The sequence below is a fragment of the Protomyctophum bolini genome, assembly GCF_963924005.1.
Source record: "Protomyctophum bolini genome assembly, chromosome: 11".
Taxonomy (NCBI): Eukaryota; Metazoa; Chordata; class Actinopteri; order Myctophiformes; family Myctophidae; genus Protomyctophum; species Protomyctophum bolini.
In genome coordinates, this window is record NC_137872.1 from 19,227,219 (window position 1) to 19,243,379 (window position 16,161).

Sequence of the window (16,161 nt, forward strand, 5' to 3'; positions counted from 1 at the left end):
GCAACACCTTCAAGAGCATACTCTCACCTCAAGACAGCAGTACCAAGGCAATATATGACCACTGATGTCAAACGGCTCAGGAGTACCAGAGATACATGCCCAGGGGTAGTAGACCTTACTGACGCATCTTCAGACTGGGAGGCAGGTTAACCTGCTGGAATTTACCCAAACACTCATGCATTATAGCATTCCACCCTTCAGAGATGGAGGGCATCCCCCCCCCCCCGTCACATTATCCGGTTGCTGTTGGCGGTTCAGTACTTATATACCCACCCCCCATGGCCCTGAAGGCCAAACAAGGAAGCATCAGCCTCCGCCTCCCCCTCCTTATTCAAACCTTCAGACGTACTCACCGCTGCTCCTCCAGGTGACAGTTCCAGGATACCCCTCCCCATGAAAAAACATGTTATGACCCTTAGTGTCTAGGGGAAAAGACCCGCAACATGTTGGAAATGAGAAGCAGCAGCTTGTGCAAAAATATAATTTATTAACAAATGGGGATAAATGAATGAATATTTACATAAGATGAACCAATGAGTTGAATTCAGACTAACAAATGACAAACTACAACTAAGCAAACCTAATCCTTTCCGAAGGGATTCAAATCATAATCAAAGTCACTAGTTGGTTGGGGAAAGAGGATTGCATCCTTCCCCAGCGACGGTCAGGCTCAGACTGGCTTTTATAGTGAGGGCTGGGCCTGCCACGGAGACTTACTTACTCCTCTTCGTCCCCTATGGGACATAAGGCTTCAATGAACGCTCTCCATTGCATCCGATCCCTGGCAGCATGTTGCGCTTCTCCCCAGGACAGGTTAATCTGTTCCAGCTCCTGCGTCACAGTTCTGCGCCAGGTGGTCTTGGGCCTCCCAGGTTTTCTTTTGCCTGGTGGTGCCACCTTTGTGATGCAGTCCTGCTCCATCCTCAGTACCAATCCTCTGAGGGTGATCAGTTCCTCACAGGTGAGAAGGAACCTGGCCACGCCTCAATTACTAGTGCTGATTGGCAATGAAGCCAACACCCAAGCCTCTTTCACAGAAAACTGCAGCTCACCACCTGGACTGAAGACAGAACACACACAAAACACAATACCCTCCTACTACTAATATCTCTTTCACAGAAAACTGCAGCTCACCACCTGGACTGAAGACAGAACACACACAAAACACAATACCCTACTAATATCACCTCATACTATCATTAACCAAAAGTAGAACTCCAATAATAATAAATATGGCCAGGGGCCATCACAATACATACAATACACTCCACACGTGTGTGAAGTGAGGGCCGCTCTTATCATCATACATCACAAAGCCCTAAACAAACATTAAAAGTACATAGACTTCGCTGCCACTCTATGTTTGTTAAAGGTGCTCTAAACAAACATTAAAAGTCTATAGACTTGGCTGCCATGACGTCATTCCAAAAGCGACACATTGAGAGGCTAGCACCCCATAAAATGGTTGAGAATCACTGCACTATACACTCTTGTTACTTTTTGCTGGTCTTAAGGATCAGTGCCATCCTCTGTCTGTGAGCCTCTGTGGTGCAAGCCTTCCTGAACGGCCTTATCTGGTCAGAGCCGTAGCCGGGGATGCACATGTTCCACTGGCGCTCCAGGTGCACCTGGACGTCCTTCACCTCCAAGGCGCTGGACTTGCGGTGACGTGCCAGCTGACATGCAGCCGTCACCACGCGGTTTACAAAGTCGTCTGCAGTCTGGAGCAGCATCTCCTCCACGTCCTCATCCAGCTGCTCCTTGGGGTCCATCTCTCTCACCAGGTCCTGTAGCTTCTTCTTACTAATCAACTGAGGTCCCTCTGGGCTGATTCTGTCCAGGAGGGTCTTCACTGGGGTTGAGGTGCTGTTAGACATCCCAGCTGCCAAGGGTGGAATGGAGAGGAGTCTGTGTTTATAACCTCTGCTGTAGGTTCAGTTTCAAGCCAACGGACCTGCTTGAACAACTGTGATGTGCCTCTTTAACAAAGACCACAAGTGTGTCTGTAAACAGACAAAACTAAAACTATTTATTTTAGGTTTCAGTGTCGTGACTCCTAGCAATGTCAACGTTCTAGTTTGAAGCAGAAAATGCTGCTCCAAAAATGTCTCTCTGTTTTGCTGTTATATACTAGCGCTGTTAGAACTAATGCCTGTCGGTCTATGATGTCAGTCATCTATGAGGTCAGTGCTATAATGTTGGACATCTCCATATTTGGACATATTTGGAGTTATCAGAGTGCTTGGAGGACAGTCTATGACGTCAGTCTTCTATGATGTCAGTACTGTGTCATCAGGCATCTCCATATTTAGGCACATACCGAGTCGACAGATACACAGAGTTTTGACGGACAGACAGACGGAAGCTGTCATGTCATCACACACTCTTTTTCCTTCCGTTTCTGTTCTGTATATCAGCATCTTTGTTGTTCGCACCATTGCTTCCATTTTTACTAACTTTCCCCTTACACTATAAGAATGATTGAAATGCAGGTCAAAGAATGCATGGTGTCTGCTCCAGGAAAAGCCATCCTTCACGGAGAACATGCGGTTGTTCATGGAAAAGTGGCTCTGGCAGTGAGTTTGAACATGAGAACATATTTATGGTTGAAGTCAAGCTCTACGGGTAAAGTTTCTGTCAATCTTCCAAACATCGACACGTTTGTCAGCTGGGATCTGTCTGACATGAAGCGGCTTCTTCCCGCCTATAATGATAAGAAGAAGGAGGTCAAAGTGCCGGATGAGGGACTTCTAAGGAGAATACATGAATTTATCTGTGTCACCGATGGGAACTTGGACACTTGCAGCATGGCCACCATATCATTCCTCTACATGTACCTCTCCCTGTTTGGATCAGGAGATTTTCCCAGTATGACAGTGACCGTGTGGTCTGAGTTGCCGACCGGAGCAGGTCTTGGATCAAGCGCTGCCCTCTCAGTGTGCCTCTCGGCTGCTCTGCTCTGTGCCAGCGGAGCCATTCCCACCGCTCTCAAAGAGCGGGACAACACAGGCAACTGGAGTCAGCAACACATGGAGCTAATCAACAGCTGGGCATTCCAAGGGGAGACGATCATCCATGGTGACCCTTCCGGGGTGGACAACGCCGTGGGCACATGGGGCGGCATGCTGAGGTTCTCGTCTGGGAAGGTGACACCGCTGAGCAGGGCGCCATCGCTGAGAATCCTCCTCACAAACACCAAAGTGCCACGTAGCACCAAGGCGCTTGTCGCCGGGGTGAAGGACAAAATCGACAAGTTTCCCTCTATCATGTACCCTGTGCTCGAGTCAGTGGATGCGATTTCCTGCACTTGCGAGAAGGCCCTGTCCGAGATGAGCAGTGAAGCCGTCACAGGAGAGCACTACGATGTTCTGGAGGAGCTTATTGACATGAACCAGCACCAGCTGAATGTGATGGGTGTTGGACACCCTGCTCTGGACACGCTGTGCCGCCTCACTCTGGTCAGAGGACTTCACAGCAAGCTGACGGGCGCTGGAGGAGGCGGGTGTGGCATAACCCTCCTAAGACCTGAGACGGATCGCTCAGTTATCCAGAACATCGTACAGGACCTGCAAGGCTCTGGCTTTGACTGCTGGGAAACCAGCGTCGGTGGCCCCGGTGTGCAGCAGCATTCTGCTCTTTCTGTGAAGGAGGGCATTTTTGAAAGGTTTAACCACATGAACCCTACTGTCCCTATTCTGGGCATGTCATAATAGGCAAGCGTTCAGTGAAAATGGGATGATCTACAAGCTCACAACACGTTGCAAGCTTGTAGATTGGTTATTTTTGTCAAAGACATTTGGTGTAGAGCGAAAAAGTAGGGACCAATAGGGCCCCAGTGTGTGTGAAGGGAGTCATTTTGGAAGGTTTATCTGGGCATATTCAGCAGAAATAGCCAATCTACAAGCTCACAATGTGTCACGATTCACGACACATTGTGGACTTGGATTGGCTATTTTCCTCCACTTAACAAAAGCATATCATGTACACACCATAATGCTTTGTCTGCTAGCAGCTAGGTTATGCTGCAGTATTAGAATGTTGTAGTTAATCACATACAGTATGATCCGTAAAACTAATAATGGATCTTAATATCCTAATTACAATCTGATGTTTTCATTTTGTACTGTATATATTTTGGAATGAAAATGCACGAGCAGAGCGCAAGTACTGTTTTCGGCTGCGTATGTCCGTCACAGTCCGTGACTCCTTCGGCCACTTGAGGATTGTGAATTTTGGTGACACGCTCGGCCAATCAGGAACCACCGTTTTTACATAAATAATATAATTATACATATAATCCCTGATTGGCCAAGGGGCATATGTCGGTGTTGTCCCTCAGCCAATCCCTGCTAATGACATAAATATGTATGTTTGGGTGGTCACCACCAAAAATACATAATATGTGTAACTTATATGTTACACTTAAAACATTTAGAACACATTGTAGTGGATATCTCGAACGGGATTTATATAGACATAACTCAGATGTTTCAATAACTTGATTGAGGTAAGTTGCGTGCTCTGCTCGCACACAAGTAGGCCATTCATGGCCAAGCTCGTTGGCAGCTCGACAGAGTGCATTTCTAGTTTATTTTGTGCAGGACGCATGCAGCAGGTTTTTGATTGCTGTGAAAAGTCTCCAAGTGTGTTTAGAGCTTTGTCCAGTAGATGGCAGCAAAGTTGCATTGTTTTAGCAGAGACCAGAATGACAGAGGTTCTGATTTTGAAAGAGTTACTCACATTGGAGTGTGACTTACAGGACAGGTCAGGACAATCTAAATGCCCTCTCTATATATATAGCCCCTCCTATGTCCAGCTTTGAGGGTTTGTGTATTACACAAACATTGAATGCCCAGATTTGAGTGTATTGAAGACAAAAGTGAGGATGCAAATTGTGATTTGCCAGAATGAGATGTATGATGGTGTATGATGATAAGAGCAGCCCTCACTTCACACAGGTGTGATTTTCTTCATCAAATTGATTCCCAGAATGAGGTTAATGAGGAATGAGGCCCTTAGACATAGATTCTGATGAGATTTTAAAAAATCAGTTTTTAACAAATCTAACAAAATGCAGGAATAGAAGTATGTTCAATTCAAGGGGATGACAATATTGGAGGTGGTGTGCAAGGTCATGGAGAAGTGTTTATTTAAAATGTTTGTGGTCAGTGTCTACTGAAGGAGAGTCAAAAGGCTCATCCTTTGGTCACTGAGCCTTTGCCATAATTTCTTACATCAAAATAAAACTGGTAAAGTTAAGTGCTCTGTCTACAGCAGATGGAACAGAGTGCTACAGCAAAGTGCTTTCATATTGAGATGCCAGAACCAAAAACATTTTTCAAACCAAAACTAATTTAATTTGCCAGCTTGTAAAAAAATAGTTTGGGATGTTAACTTTTCAACTACAGTAAAATCCTCTGTGTAAATGAATCCACTGGTAGCTCCCTGACAGTATACAAATCTCTGCTGTTGGGAAGAAACCACCTACAGTAACTCCAATATGTTCATTTTTCATGAAATGAAAAATAAAACAAATCTGGAAATTAAGTAAACCTTATATTTTTTAAAAGAAAGCAATACTGCCTAGACGTTGGTATTGTGACTTTATATATTGTCAATTACTTGCATGAGAGGGAGAGAGGTGGTGGAGGCAGCTGCTTTAGCAGACGGTTTGAGGGTACAATGGAGTTAAGAGGTTTGTCCGAAGTGCTTTTAAATGTTTTTCATTGGTTCAATATTCTTTTAACCAATCAAATGGACCCTTATTCTTTGAATTTGGTTATATCTATACACAGAACACTGAGGACTTTACTGTGTACTGGATCTATCCCAGACACATTGTTTTGTGTGTACCACAAAAATACAGTACATATTCATATATTATCCTAGATCAGTGCATCGGCCACTAATCAAAGTCCAATAATAACCACACTTTCAACCTTCCTAGGGTTACATCTTTTTTACACAAATACATTTTATCTGAGGTTCTTTTAAAAAAGGCACATCAGACGAAAACATCCAAGCACGTTATCACAGAAACGGCGATCTTGTGTGCGCCGCTGCTTTCTGCACATGTGGGCAAGTTACTGCAGACATCTTCATTTATACATTAATAAATACAGTAAGGGATGCCACGTAGAATGGCAGCGTTAAAGTCCCTTCAATTCCTTTGAAGAAGAGCGCACACAAGTGGTGACAGAAGTCCTTCATTGACTGGCTCGTGGCAGAGCTGTGCAGGGGCTTACTTGGCCTTCTTGTGTTTTCTCATGTATGAAGCTATGGAGCCGGAGATCTCGCTGCTTTTCTTGTTCTGTCCAAAATACTCCACAAACTCTCCGTCTGGGTCCACAAGGTACATGATGATCGTGTGATCCACCTGCAGGTGACCCAAAAAAAAGGGAGATTAAAACTTAATTTCTATGTCGCCGAGTTCACGTGTCCATTTATGCTACTGTATAACAGACATGTACAGTATAACCACCATATTATGTATTTTATGCTTGTGTAATGCATGCGTCTTCAACTGAACATCTGTAGATATCACAACAGTGATAACTGATAATAACATGCTATGCATATGTGATATCACTACAGCCTAGATTTATTTAATTGGGAGGGGGGGGGGACGACGACGAACAAAACCCTTACATATCGTTGCTGTCGGGCAGTTATCTCCGTATTTTAAGAACTTTTTGTTATTTCGTACATTAACACCATACTTGATCATACTACAGTGTGTGGCTTGGGCGCCCACTGTATTGTGAATTTATTTGTAATGCATGTTGTTTTTTAAATATTTTTTTAGCAAATATGAAATAGCCCAAAATAGGGACACTAGATTGAGAGTGAAAGTGAAAGCGGAGAACTCACAATGTAGTCGTTGTCCTCATCCTTTGGTCCTTGACTGTAATACACTCTGTATGCTCTGGAGACCTGATCCACCTGTGCCTGGGACCCTGTCAGGCCTATGAGCTTTGGGGAGAATTCTGGGGGGAAACAACAGTGGTATGTGTTAACCTATCAGGTTACAAATGTCTTCTAAATCCTAACAGTTTTCTGAAAAACTGTTGCTATATCAGTGGTTTTCAAACGTTATCATATCAAGCACCCCCAATATTATATATATTTGGCTGCGGACCCCCATCTCAAAAATGTTTTTGTTCCAGGGACCTGTTCACGATTTTTTAATAGCCAAAGTATAAAATAATGTTTTAGTTCAAATCTAAAATTACACAGATTCATTCCAAGTTTCAATGGTTTAAGACTCAAAGCTGCAGAATGAATACATGGAACCTGTGATGCTGTATGGATAACGTGGAAACATATCAGTGTAACTGAATGCATGTTCATAATGTGCCCTTCTGTGTACATTGTACATTCATGTGCACTGGAATCTGGATGGCTTGCACAATCCATGCTGCTCTCCCTCTGTTTCCCTTCTTAGCTTGTAGCGGTACCTTTTACATAAGCAGCCATAGCTTCTGGTGTGTCTCTGTCTGGATCAATGGTGATGAGAATAGGCGTTATGTCAGGCAGAGATTTGATTCTGTCTGTGGAAAAGAAAGGAAAAACACAAGAGCAGGACATTTGATGAGACAATGGCAGCCGCATATTTAATTGATATTAACATCATTAAGCCTGGAATTCCCATGGGCAAATCTTCTCCAAAAACAATAAAGAATGTTTACATTTATATTCTGCATTATTAACATTTTCTTCTAAATTCTTTATGGTGAAGTAAAGAATAGCTTAATATAGAGCATAACCCATGAAGGACTGACGCCGATTCTACAGAAGCCTTCTAAATCAGTACCGGTAGTATTCCAAACTTTGGGGAGGACCCCAAAACCTATTTGGCCATTTTTTTTGCCAGGGACCCCCCCTGACCCCCTGTGTTTCACATAGCAGATGCACAAGCTTGTATATCTGCTACTTTTGAACAGCCAAGGCTAAACAAGGCTGTTTGGCAGAAACCTCCATATTCTAACTTTTTATGTACATTAATGCCCTACTTCAGGGGTTCCCAAACTGTGGTGCGCGAACGCCTTCTAGGGGGTGCGTGACATGAAAAGGGTAAAGCCGGTTTTATGGTGCACAAACGGTAAAATCCGGTAAACTACTGTTGTAAGGAGATAGAGCAGCTGCGGGAGTATACAGCAGCTGCATGTCTCTCAGTGCAATGACATTCTGTGATTATTTGCCATAATCATATTACAAAATGTATCATTTTCAGCCAAATACAACGAGACTGGGGGTGCGTCAGCTAGGTCAGGAGGTAACAGGGGGTGCACGGCCAATAAAGTTTGGGGACCGCTGGTCTACTCGATCAGCGTCACAAAAAAGCATCCATTACTACTTTACAAACTACTTTTTGATATGATACTTTTGAATTTGAATCCTGAAAAATAACTGCGACATTATCCAAAGTGCTCTGCTGCGCAAAAGAAAATACTTTCTGTGGACACGGCCTCTTTGTGGTAGAAATAAATAATGGAAATAAACTTAAAGTCCAAGCGGGAAGCACGCACATCTCAAAAAATATGTACAATAATCTGCAAACTGTCTTCCTTCATCCAAAATAAATAATCTGCCTCTGCATTGTTAATGATATTGTTGCGGTCGGGTTCTTATCTCCATATTCTAACTTTTTGTGTTTTTTCATAAATTATTAACACTACTTGATCATACTACAGCGTCACACAAAAGCATCAAAATTTGAATCACAAAAAGTACATATGAGGTTTCAACCCGACAGAGACAATATATTACGTTACCTATCTCATCCACCACTTCGATCATTTTCTCTATCTCGTCTGGGCAGATGTCCGGGCAGTGTGTGAATCCAAAATAGATCAGGACCCACTGGCCAAAGAAGTCTTCGCTCTTTTGGGGTTTATTGTCTTGATCGATGAGGGAGAATGGACCCCCGAGCAACGGCTTTCCCATTGACTTGGTCCTCTGCTTTTCAATCACTGCAAAACAAAAACACAATCATTACTGGTTTCATTATAGAGTAACATTCTTCAAAATGTTATAGCTTGTATTATTCAAGGTAGGACCTTGTATTATTCAAGCTTACAACACATTTTGCACCTTAATCCCATGTACCAAGCACTGACTTGTCTTTTTTTAGCACCTCAATAATGTCCACAGGACCACAGTATATAATACACTACTATACATTTTTCTTCAGTATACAGATCTTTGATTGATCTCTCTTGCCCCTTGCACCCCTTAATTCTTCCCTTTCCGTTTTTCCATGGAAATAACAAAACGATACAACTTGCTCAAAAACTAATTTCACCCACTTTTTTTAACTTCTGTGTTTAACAACTCTAATCACTGGTATGATCCAACTAATCTATCGGATGGTGACAGTTGAAATACTCTTACATTCTTCCTTCTCTTTCTTGAAGTACTTCATTCCTCCGAGGAGAGCCCCTCCGATTGCCATCGTCACTGCTAATGATTTCCATGTCACAGGCTGTGGAAGAGACGACCAGAAAGTAGTTCAGCGTTATTGTAGTTTTCTATTCTTAACTAGTTTTTGTCACTCTTATTTAATTTGGTTTCAGTTAGTTTCCACTTACCAGTGGGTTTGCTTGTTTAGTGTATTTTATTATTATAATGGGGTAATTTGTCATTGTTAAGATTTAGGGAGATTTAAGTCATTCTAGAGCAGCTAACGGTTGTTGTAGTGATGTAGTCTAACAAACATTTGGTAGTTGATTCTACCAGTTGATTCATGATTGTGAGTCATTTTGTTTTTTTCTTGAATTCTGTAGATATAACCCTTACATGACACAACTACTAGCACTTACATAGTCATTGTGAAATCATTCAACATTATAATGTTCAGTTCTCAACCTCACCAACCTGAAAAGGCTGATCTATCTATGCTCTCTACACGTACGATTGTAAACAGTCACAGACAACCTAATTTTACACATTTGTTGATTAAATAAATGGTTAAGCAAATTAACGCCTTTCGTCAAGGACATACACTCATTACAGGTTTGTTATTTAGTAGTAAAGGAAATCAAGCACCCAACCATGTAGACTGGATTCTAGAATCTAGAAGAACACATGCTGTCCTGCTGTGAGATGACACTGACAGTACAGTACATAGTAAAACCATCTGTGTTCATTTAAAATTACCCTGCCTATGTGTGTGACAAACTGACATTTTGATGAATTGAAAATGGTGGGCCCTATTGTAAACAAGTGTAATGCTTTGTCGTCCACTCAGTTAACAGTTTTTCTATTGAGTTGTACTTGAAATGTACTGTAATTCTGCAAACTGTTAATAAATCAATCAAACAAACAGACAGACACACTGACTCACAGCTATGGTACTTACCCCCAACTTTTTATCACCACCAGAGGGCGGTGGTGGGAGGGAGGAAAACGCTCTGGTTGAGGTTAATTCAGGCAACAACCATCGTGTTGTTGTCCTCCTACGGCAGCACTCTTTAACCTGCTGGGTATGAATGAAACATTGTGGACATGTCATAGAGAAGAAATAAACCACGTTAGACAGACAAGTGAGACAACATGTGATGTAACCCTCATGCAGCCTCCATCATGCCGTGGGAATGACAGTGACCTACCCTGTCCGGTAGCAGCCAGTGGACTGTCCTCCGTGGTGAAGCAGCACTGTGACTGTGTGTCAGTCTCTGTAGTTGTCCATAATGGGGACATTTCGGCAGTAACGCGCTGCGATGCGACAGCAGCAGCAGACACGACATGTTGTGAACAGAACAAGTCGCAGCTATGCTCATGCTGCTGCAGCTCTGTTTGTACGGTCCAATACACACACACAAGGAAGTATAATAACAAGTTTACACACCGCCGAACTGCAGACCGGAAGACCTGGAGTCAGATTTTATCAATCCAACAACGTTGTGTCATTCAGGACGTCACAGTGATAACACACCGCTCCCAGGCCGGGTAGTAAATGGCAGTTTAGAGCCCATACCCCGGGGGGACAGCCGCGCTGTGATTGGCTGGTCAGTTATTAGGCGACCATTAACCAGAATTATTGCCCTTTAAACAACTATTAGACCAATATTGAGTTTGTAATTAATGATGCACTAAGCACGTTTTATTTTACACTACACAAAAATGACTTACTTTTTAAAGTTTTTCCTCCTTGTCAGTGGTAATAGCTCACAAACGATTAGCCAATCACAGCGTGAGTCCTTCCAGGCAATAAGATCCATAACCGGATATCGCGTACCGGTTTCTTCGTTTTGGTATGAAGTATGAACATACTGACATCTACCGACGTTATACTGTAAGTAATGCAACACACACACACAAAATCAAGACGCTATATTTATTGTCACATGCTGGATGATTTATTATGGAACATGTATTTATTTGTATACTACATTTACGTCATCATTTGACAAAAATAAATACGGTAGTTCTTCAAATGCCCAGCATAGTCTTTCAAACGTCTTTCAAAACAATATGTACACAAGTCCTACAACTGTCAACTACAAGGTGATATCAATCAACCTGTATAATTGTGCTGGTTTGACACACCGATAGTGCTGTTGCTTAGTATGAACACACACATTTTTATATGATTCATACCAAGCATCACAATTGTTACAGGAATGTTCCACAAGCCATTTGAGCTTAGAGTATACTCTATAAGCATTTGAGAGATTCCTTTTCAAAGTGCAATAACATTGGCCAGTACTTTGACTGGCTTAAAGTAAACAAGTCTGGAATATATGGTATTCTTATCTCAAATCTAAATGGCAGTTTTGCAATGGGAGGGCCAGTTGGCTCTCAGCTCCTTGTTGATGTAATAGTAAATCCAAGCCATGAAGGGGAATACAGTGATGGCCACAGCGGTTGATACTCTGAGTGTACCTATAGGACTCCTGGGGAACAGTTGTACAGCAAAATCGAAAAAAGAAAAGAGATTGTAAATAACATTTCACAGGATTGGAAGCACACAGTAAAATCTCTAGTGTAACCCATTAAGACCTGAGGCTGCAGATTCTATATGAATGTCTTCCACATCAGTAGTTCTCACACTTTCAAGAGTTTTCACAAATGTTCAAAAATAGCAGATGTACAAGCTCTGCACTGTGAGCTTGTATATCTGCTGTGTTTGAATAGCCAACACAAAAACCTAAAATGACACAGATGCTTTCCCGGTTTTAATGGATTGTATCCATTTGTAAAGAAGGAGGAAGTCTGCACACCGTTTTGAAAGCTACAACGTTTCGGCCTCTGTGGCCTTCGTCAGGTATACCACAGACCTGTCAGGTATACCTGACGAAGGCCACAAATGTTTTTTGGGAGCTTTCAAAACGGTGTGCACCGCAGATTTTCAGTTTGCCTCTTTTGTTCGAGCACCCGTTGAATTTACTGGGATGTGCGTGTACCTCCTGACCACTATTTGTATAAAGTTATAATTCAGAGACCATTATGGGTCCATTTGGTTACATTTGTACACTTTCAGAGTTATAAGGTGCGTCTCGTGAGACAATCGGAGATCTCAGTCTACCAATGTGTCTGGTGCCATCTGAATTCTCTGTAAGGACTCAAACTTTGTGGAAAAATATTTGGAAATGTAACAGCACTGCAGAACAATATGCAAAGAGTTTTGGGTGGTTTGTCATATTGGGAGGGTATCAGCATGGGTTTTCAAAGCAGTGGACGTAGGTTTGTTTTCTAGCCCAGTGGTTCTCAACCTGTGGGTCCCCATGATTTGGGGATGGGGCAGGGTCCCCAGATGACAGTGAAGTCTCACTTTAAGGACTTTTAAAACCTTCTTAATATATATATTAAAAAAAACTATACTATAAAACACTGGTCATACATTGGCCAAATTGTCATATACCGGTAATATAAGAAAGAGGCAAACATTTTGAACTGGTGGTTTGCCTAGGCGAGATATAAGCTCCACAGACTGCAGCCAAAGATATTGAAATATAAGACATTCAGATTAGAAACATGTGTTGCTGTCATAAAATCAGCTTACCTTCCAGAGTGGCGACACAAAAGGAGCCAGATGACTGTCAACATGAGACCAGAAAACTCTCTGGGGAAAAGTCAGTCAGACAACTCTTAGAATGAATTTATTGAGCATAATTGAGCATAGATATGAAGCATAGATTGGCATCAGGGCTCTGTCCCTATTCATTCCCATTCCAACATTAACATTTTAGTTAAGTTATAAGCCAAATAGAATTACAAGGAATGAATTAAGACCCCATGCAGGGGAATCTAGAAACAGAGCCTACATGTGGATGCTGGGAAGCCGGTGGGATTCGCTAAAACTTCAAGAGCAATTAGCACAGCAAGTGAGTAAGTAGGCAGAGAAGTTTAAATAGCCGCTCTGATCAGGTAAATAGTGCATGAGACTAGTCACCTGATAAGGTATAGGCACGCTCAAGAGTTGTCTACCTGAACTAGCTACTCATTCATTTCAAATTACAAAAGCTGGTTCCATTTTTTCCCCCTTCTTTCTTAAATTCTCTACCAAATAATGCAGGAACCACATGGATGGTGCTGATACTCAAATGTTGAGAAACTCCTTAGGCAATAGAGCATCATAGTCCCTCGAGACAGAATGCCAGCTCACACTATGTTCACCACCTGACTCTGTACTCTGTACTTCAGAAATGCTTAAAAAGAGTAGAAAATAAAGCAGATGCCCCCCCCCCTACAATACACTACCGTTTCCCCTTAATAATTCCTACTGTAAAAATCCAATTAATCAAAGATAATCTATCTTGCTGCTTAGCAGAAATGGACATTCTAAAACATATATTTATTTTTAAGATGTTTTAAAATATATTTTCGTAGACACAAATGACAAACGTATGACAGCTTCCTGTCGCAACTCTTGCAAGGCAAGATAGGTAGTAGACTTTCTGTAGCGTTTTTTACAATTTCTGGAAGGGTTGTTTAGCTTGAGAGACTACTTTAGAGCCTAACAACAGTGTTGTGTTTGCTATATAATTGTAGTTTTTGTTTATGGAAGTGCTGAAAGACTTTTTTTTACCTCCCTTCTTCTTCTTGGAAAATGTTTGTAATCCTCTCTTTGTAAAGGGTCCATCCCAACATGCCAACAACTGCACTTGAAATGATCAAATGGAGGTCAGCAATACTCCTCCACGTAAATGATTCTGGAGTATAATGAAAACAGATATCAAGAAGAGATCAAATCAACTGTGTATATCATATTATTATAACACACACATTATAATATGTTCATCACATACTATTTGTATGTCTCTAAATGTTTTGATGAATTGAACAATGTGGACCCAAATGTAATGCTTAATTGGGTCGTCCACTCACAGTTAACAACAGTCTTTGTATTGAGTTTGTGCTTGAAATGTACTGTAATTCTGCAAACTGTTAATACATATTTCAATCAATCAATCAATAGCCTATAACCACATGACCCCTAGCATCCTTATTTTGGGCGAACATTAAAAAGAATAGCCTAATAATAAAATATATATAGTATAAATCCTTGATCCTCAAGTATTGGTTAAGTGCATGGTTCATGTTTTAATTGTTTAGGCACTAAATGATGAAGACATTGTTGAGTCTTAGTTTACTATAGCTGTAATGCTAGCTAGTAAAAAGTTAAATGGCTCAAAGCAAACTAGGAATACAGAGGCCAAGGCATTTTTAAACCCTCACCTCACCTGTCACGTGAGGTTTGATGCCAATACATAAACACAGGATTGCAGGAACAGCATATCCAACCTGTAACACAAAATGTAAATCATTCATGACTAAAGTCACTTAACCAATGATTACCAATAAGTACAAATAATAAATAATAAATGAGGTGTATCCTACCATCCACCACCCTGCATCGGGGTCATTGATCTAAAAATAAATCAGATTTTTAGTTACGTAATTGTCAATTGACATATCTGACTTAGCCTACTTATATGGACTTATACTTTGATCAAAGATAACACAGCTCACCTGTACATACGTTGCTAAAGCGAAGAAGAAAGACATGCAAATATTGCAGACTTTCCACAAAAGAAAATAGTATGTTTTGGTGTGATCCTGATCGTTGTCGCTAATATGGTCCATTGTACTGTAACTGCTGCACACGACGTGTGACAACCTTTACATAAAGTTAAACTACTTCAGACAAGTCTATATAAAATGTGTAAATAAAGAAAGTACAGACTCGTCACTTCCCTGGCTCGCTCTGACTGTCAGATTTCATAGGGCAGATTCGTCAGGCTTTGGGAGGCAAACGTCAAACTCTTTCATTGCGACCTTTGTCAAATGATTTCTCCGGGGAAAAACAAAACAGATAACACTTTGTTGCTCATAAAATAGTTCTTAATACATTCTACTTTTAAAACTTTTGAAGACAGTGATACACTTTCAACAGTTTCCGTAGTGTAGTGGTTATCACGTTCGCCTCACACGCGAAAGGTCCCCGGTTCGAAACCGGGCGGAAACACTTATTTTCAGTTGTAGAGCTGAAACCATTTATGTATTTGTTTATTTTATCTTGAAGAGTTGTTGTGTAAAGGTTAAACGTAATTATTTATTATATCTCGCTGGCCGCTGCATCGGCAATTCAGTTTCAGTTGTCATAACAACCCATTTACCAATCGCAGCGCGAGGTGGTCCATCCGTCCCACCGGGCTATGGGGTCAGTATGTGTTTGACATGGGAGAATATCTAATATCTATGGAGAATATATGGAGAGAATCCATAGAGAGAATAGAGAATAAGAATAGCAGCAGAACTACACGCTAACAACAGAGAGCTTGTAGATCTGCTATTTTCGACGCGACCAGCTGACGACAGTGGCTCCGCTAGCTGCCTGCTGCAGCTACTGGCTGCTAGCATTGCAAAACCCAACTGTTGTTTTTGTTGAGGTTATTATTAATATAAAACACATGTGGTTTGATTGATTGATTGATTGATTGAAGAATGTATTAACAGTTAATTACAGTACATTTCAAGCACAACTCAAGCACTAGCTGCACAACTCAATACAAGACAAGACATTGAGTTAATTATGATTGACCATCATTATGACATAATGGTTTATTATGATTGAATACCCCCCCCCCCCCCCCCCAAGTCTTCATAACAATAAAATAAAACAAAATAAGACAGGGCCGCAGGAGGGTGGAAGAA

At 41.5% G+C, this 16,161-nt stretch overlaps 4 protein-coding genes across 5 annotated transcripts; 1 reads left to right on the forward strand and 3 right to left on the reverse strand.

Annotated features, from left to right (window-relative positions):
- Positions 1–1,493: 1,493 nt before the first annotated feature.
- On the reverse strand, positions 1,494–1,877 carry LOC308324349 (transcription initiation factor TFIID subunit 12-like; the record flags this gene model as incomplete). The annotated part of the gene is made up of 1 exon (XM_080776391.1): positions 1,494–1,877. The coding sequence occupies one exon, from the start codon at positions 1,875–1,877 to the stop codon at positions 1,494–1,496; it is 384 nt and encodes a 127-aa protein (XP_080632517.1).
- A 609-nt stretch (positions 1,878–2,486) lies between these two features.
- On the forward strand, positions 2,487–3,710 carry LOC308324351 (mevalonate kinase-like; the record flags this gene model as incomplete). The annotated part of the gene is made up of 1 exon (XM_080776393.1): positions 2,487–3,710. The coding sequence occupies one exon, from the start codon at positions 2,487–2,489 to the stop codon at positions 3,708–3,710; it is 1,224 nt and encodes a 407-aa protein (XP_080632519.1).
- A 1,410-nt stretch (positions 3,711–5,120) lies between these two features.
- Positions 5,121–10,918, reverse strand: sco1 (synthesis of cytochrome C oxidase 1). Of its 2 annotated transcripts, none has more exons than XM_080774980.1 (7): positions 10,611–10,918; positions 10,361–10,480; positions 9,394–9,484; positions 8,775–8,972; positions 7,458–7,550; positions 6,871–6,986; positions 5,121–6,376 (listed from the first exon to the last, which is right to left on the reverse strand). In XM_080774980.1, the coding sequence occupies exons 1-7, from the start codon at positions 10,779–10,781 to the stop codon at positions 6,242–6,244; spliced, it is 924 nt and encodes a 307-aa protein (XP_080631106.1). In that variant the 5' UTR covers positions 10,782–10,918; the 3' UTR covers positions 5,121–6,241. The 2 variants fall into 2 exon arrangements, with proteins under 2 accessions (XP_080631106.1, XP_080631107.1); XM_080774981.1 differs by having other exon boundaries at positions 10,361–10,477; positions 10,611–10,917.
- A 510-nt stretch (positions 10,919–11,428) lies between these two features.
- tmem220 (transmembrane protein 220) lies at positions 11,429–15,267 on the reverse strand. The gene is made up of 6 exons (XM_080775002.1): positions 14,977–15,267; positions 14,845–14,874; positions 14,688–14,748; positions 14,033–14,156; positions 13,007–13,066; positions 11,429–11,897 (listed from the first exon to the last, which is right to left on the reverse strand). Exons 1-6 carry the CDS (start codon positions 15,088–15,090, stop codon positions 11,765–11,767), a joined length of 522 nt encoding a protein of 173 aa, XP_080631128.1. The 5' UTR covers positions 15,091–15,267; the 3' UTR covers positions 11,429–11,764.
- Positions 15,268–16,161: the final 894 nt, after the last annotated feature.

Excerpts from the sequence above, each read along its gene's own strand:
- sco1 (XM_080774980.1), bottom strand. The coding sequence starts at position 10,781 with ATGAGCATAGCTGCGACTTGTTCTGTTCACAACATGTCGTGTCTGCTG. Across the intron at positions 9,485-10,360 it reads GTGGTGATAAAAAGTTGGGG|CCTGTGACATGGAAATCATT; the intron begins GTAAGTACCATA and ends TCTCTTCCACAG. Across the intron at positions 6,987-7,457 it reads TATGGCTGCTTATGTAAAAG|AATTCTCCCCAAAGCTCATA; the intron begins GTACCGCTACAA and ends GTTTCCCCCCAG.
- tmem220 (XM_080775002.1), bottom strand. The coding sequence starts at position 15,090 with ATGGACCATATTAGCGACAACGATCAGGATCACACCAAAACATACTAT. Across the intron at positions 14,749-14,844 it reads CCGATGCAGGGTGGTGGATG|GTTGGATATGCTGTTCCTGC; the intron begins GTAGGATACACC and ends TTTGTGTTACAG. Across the intron at positions 14,157-14,687 it reads CATCAAACCTCACGTGACAG|AATCATTTACGTGGAGGAGT; the intron begins GTGAGGTGAGGG and ends ATTATACTCCAG.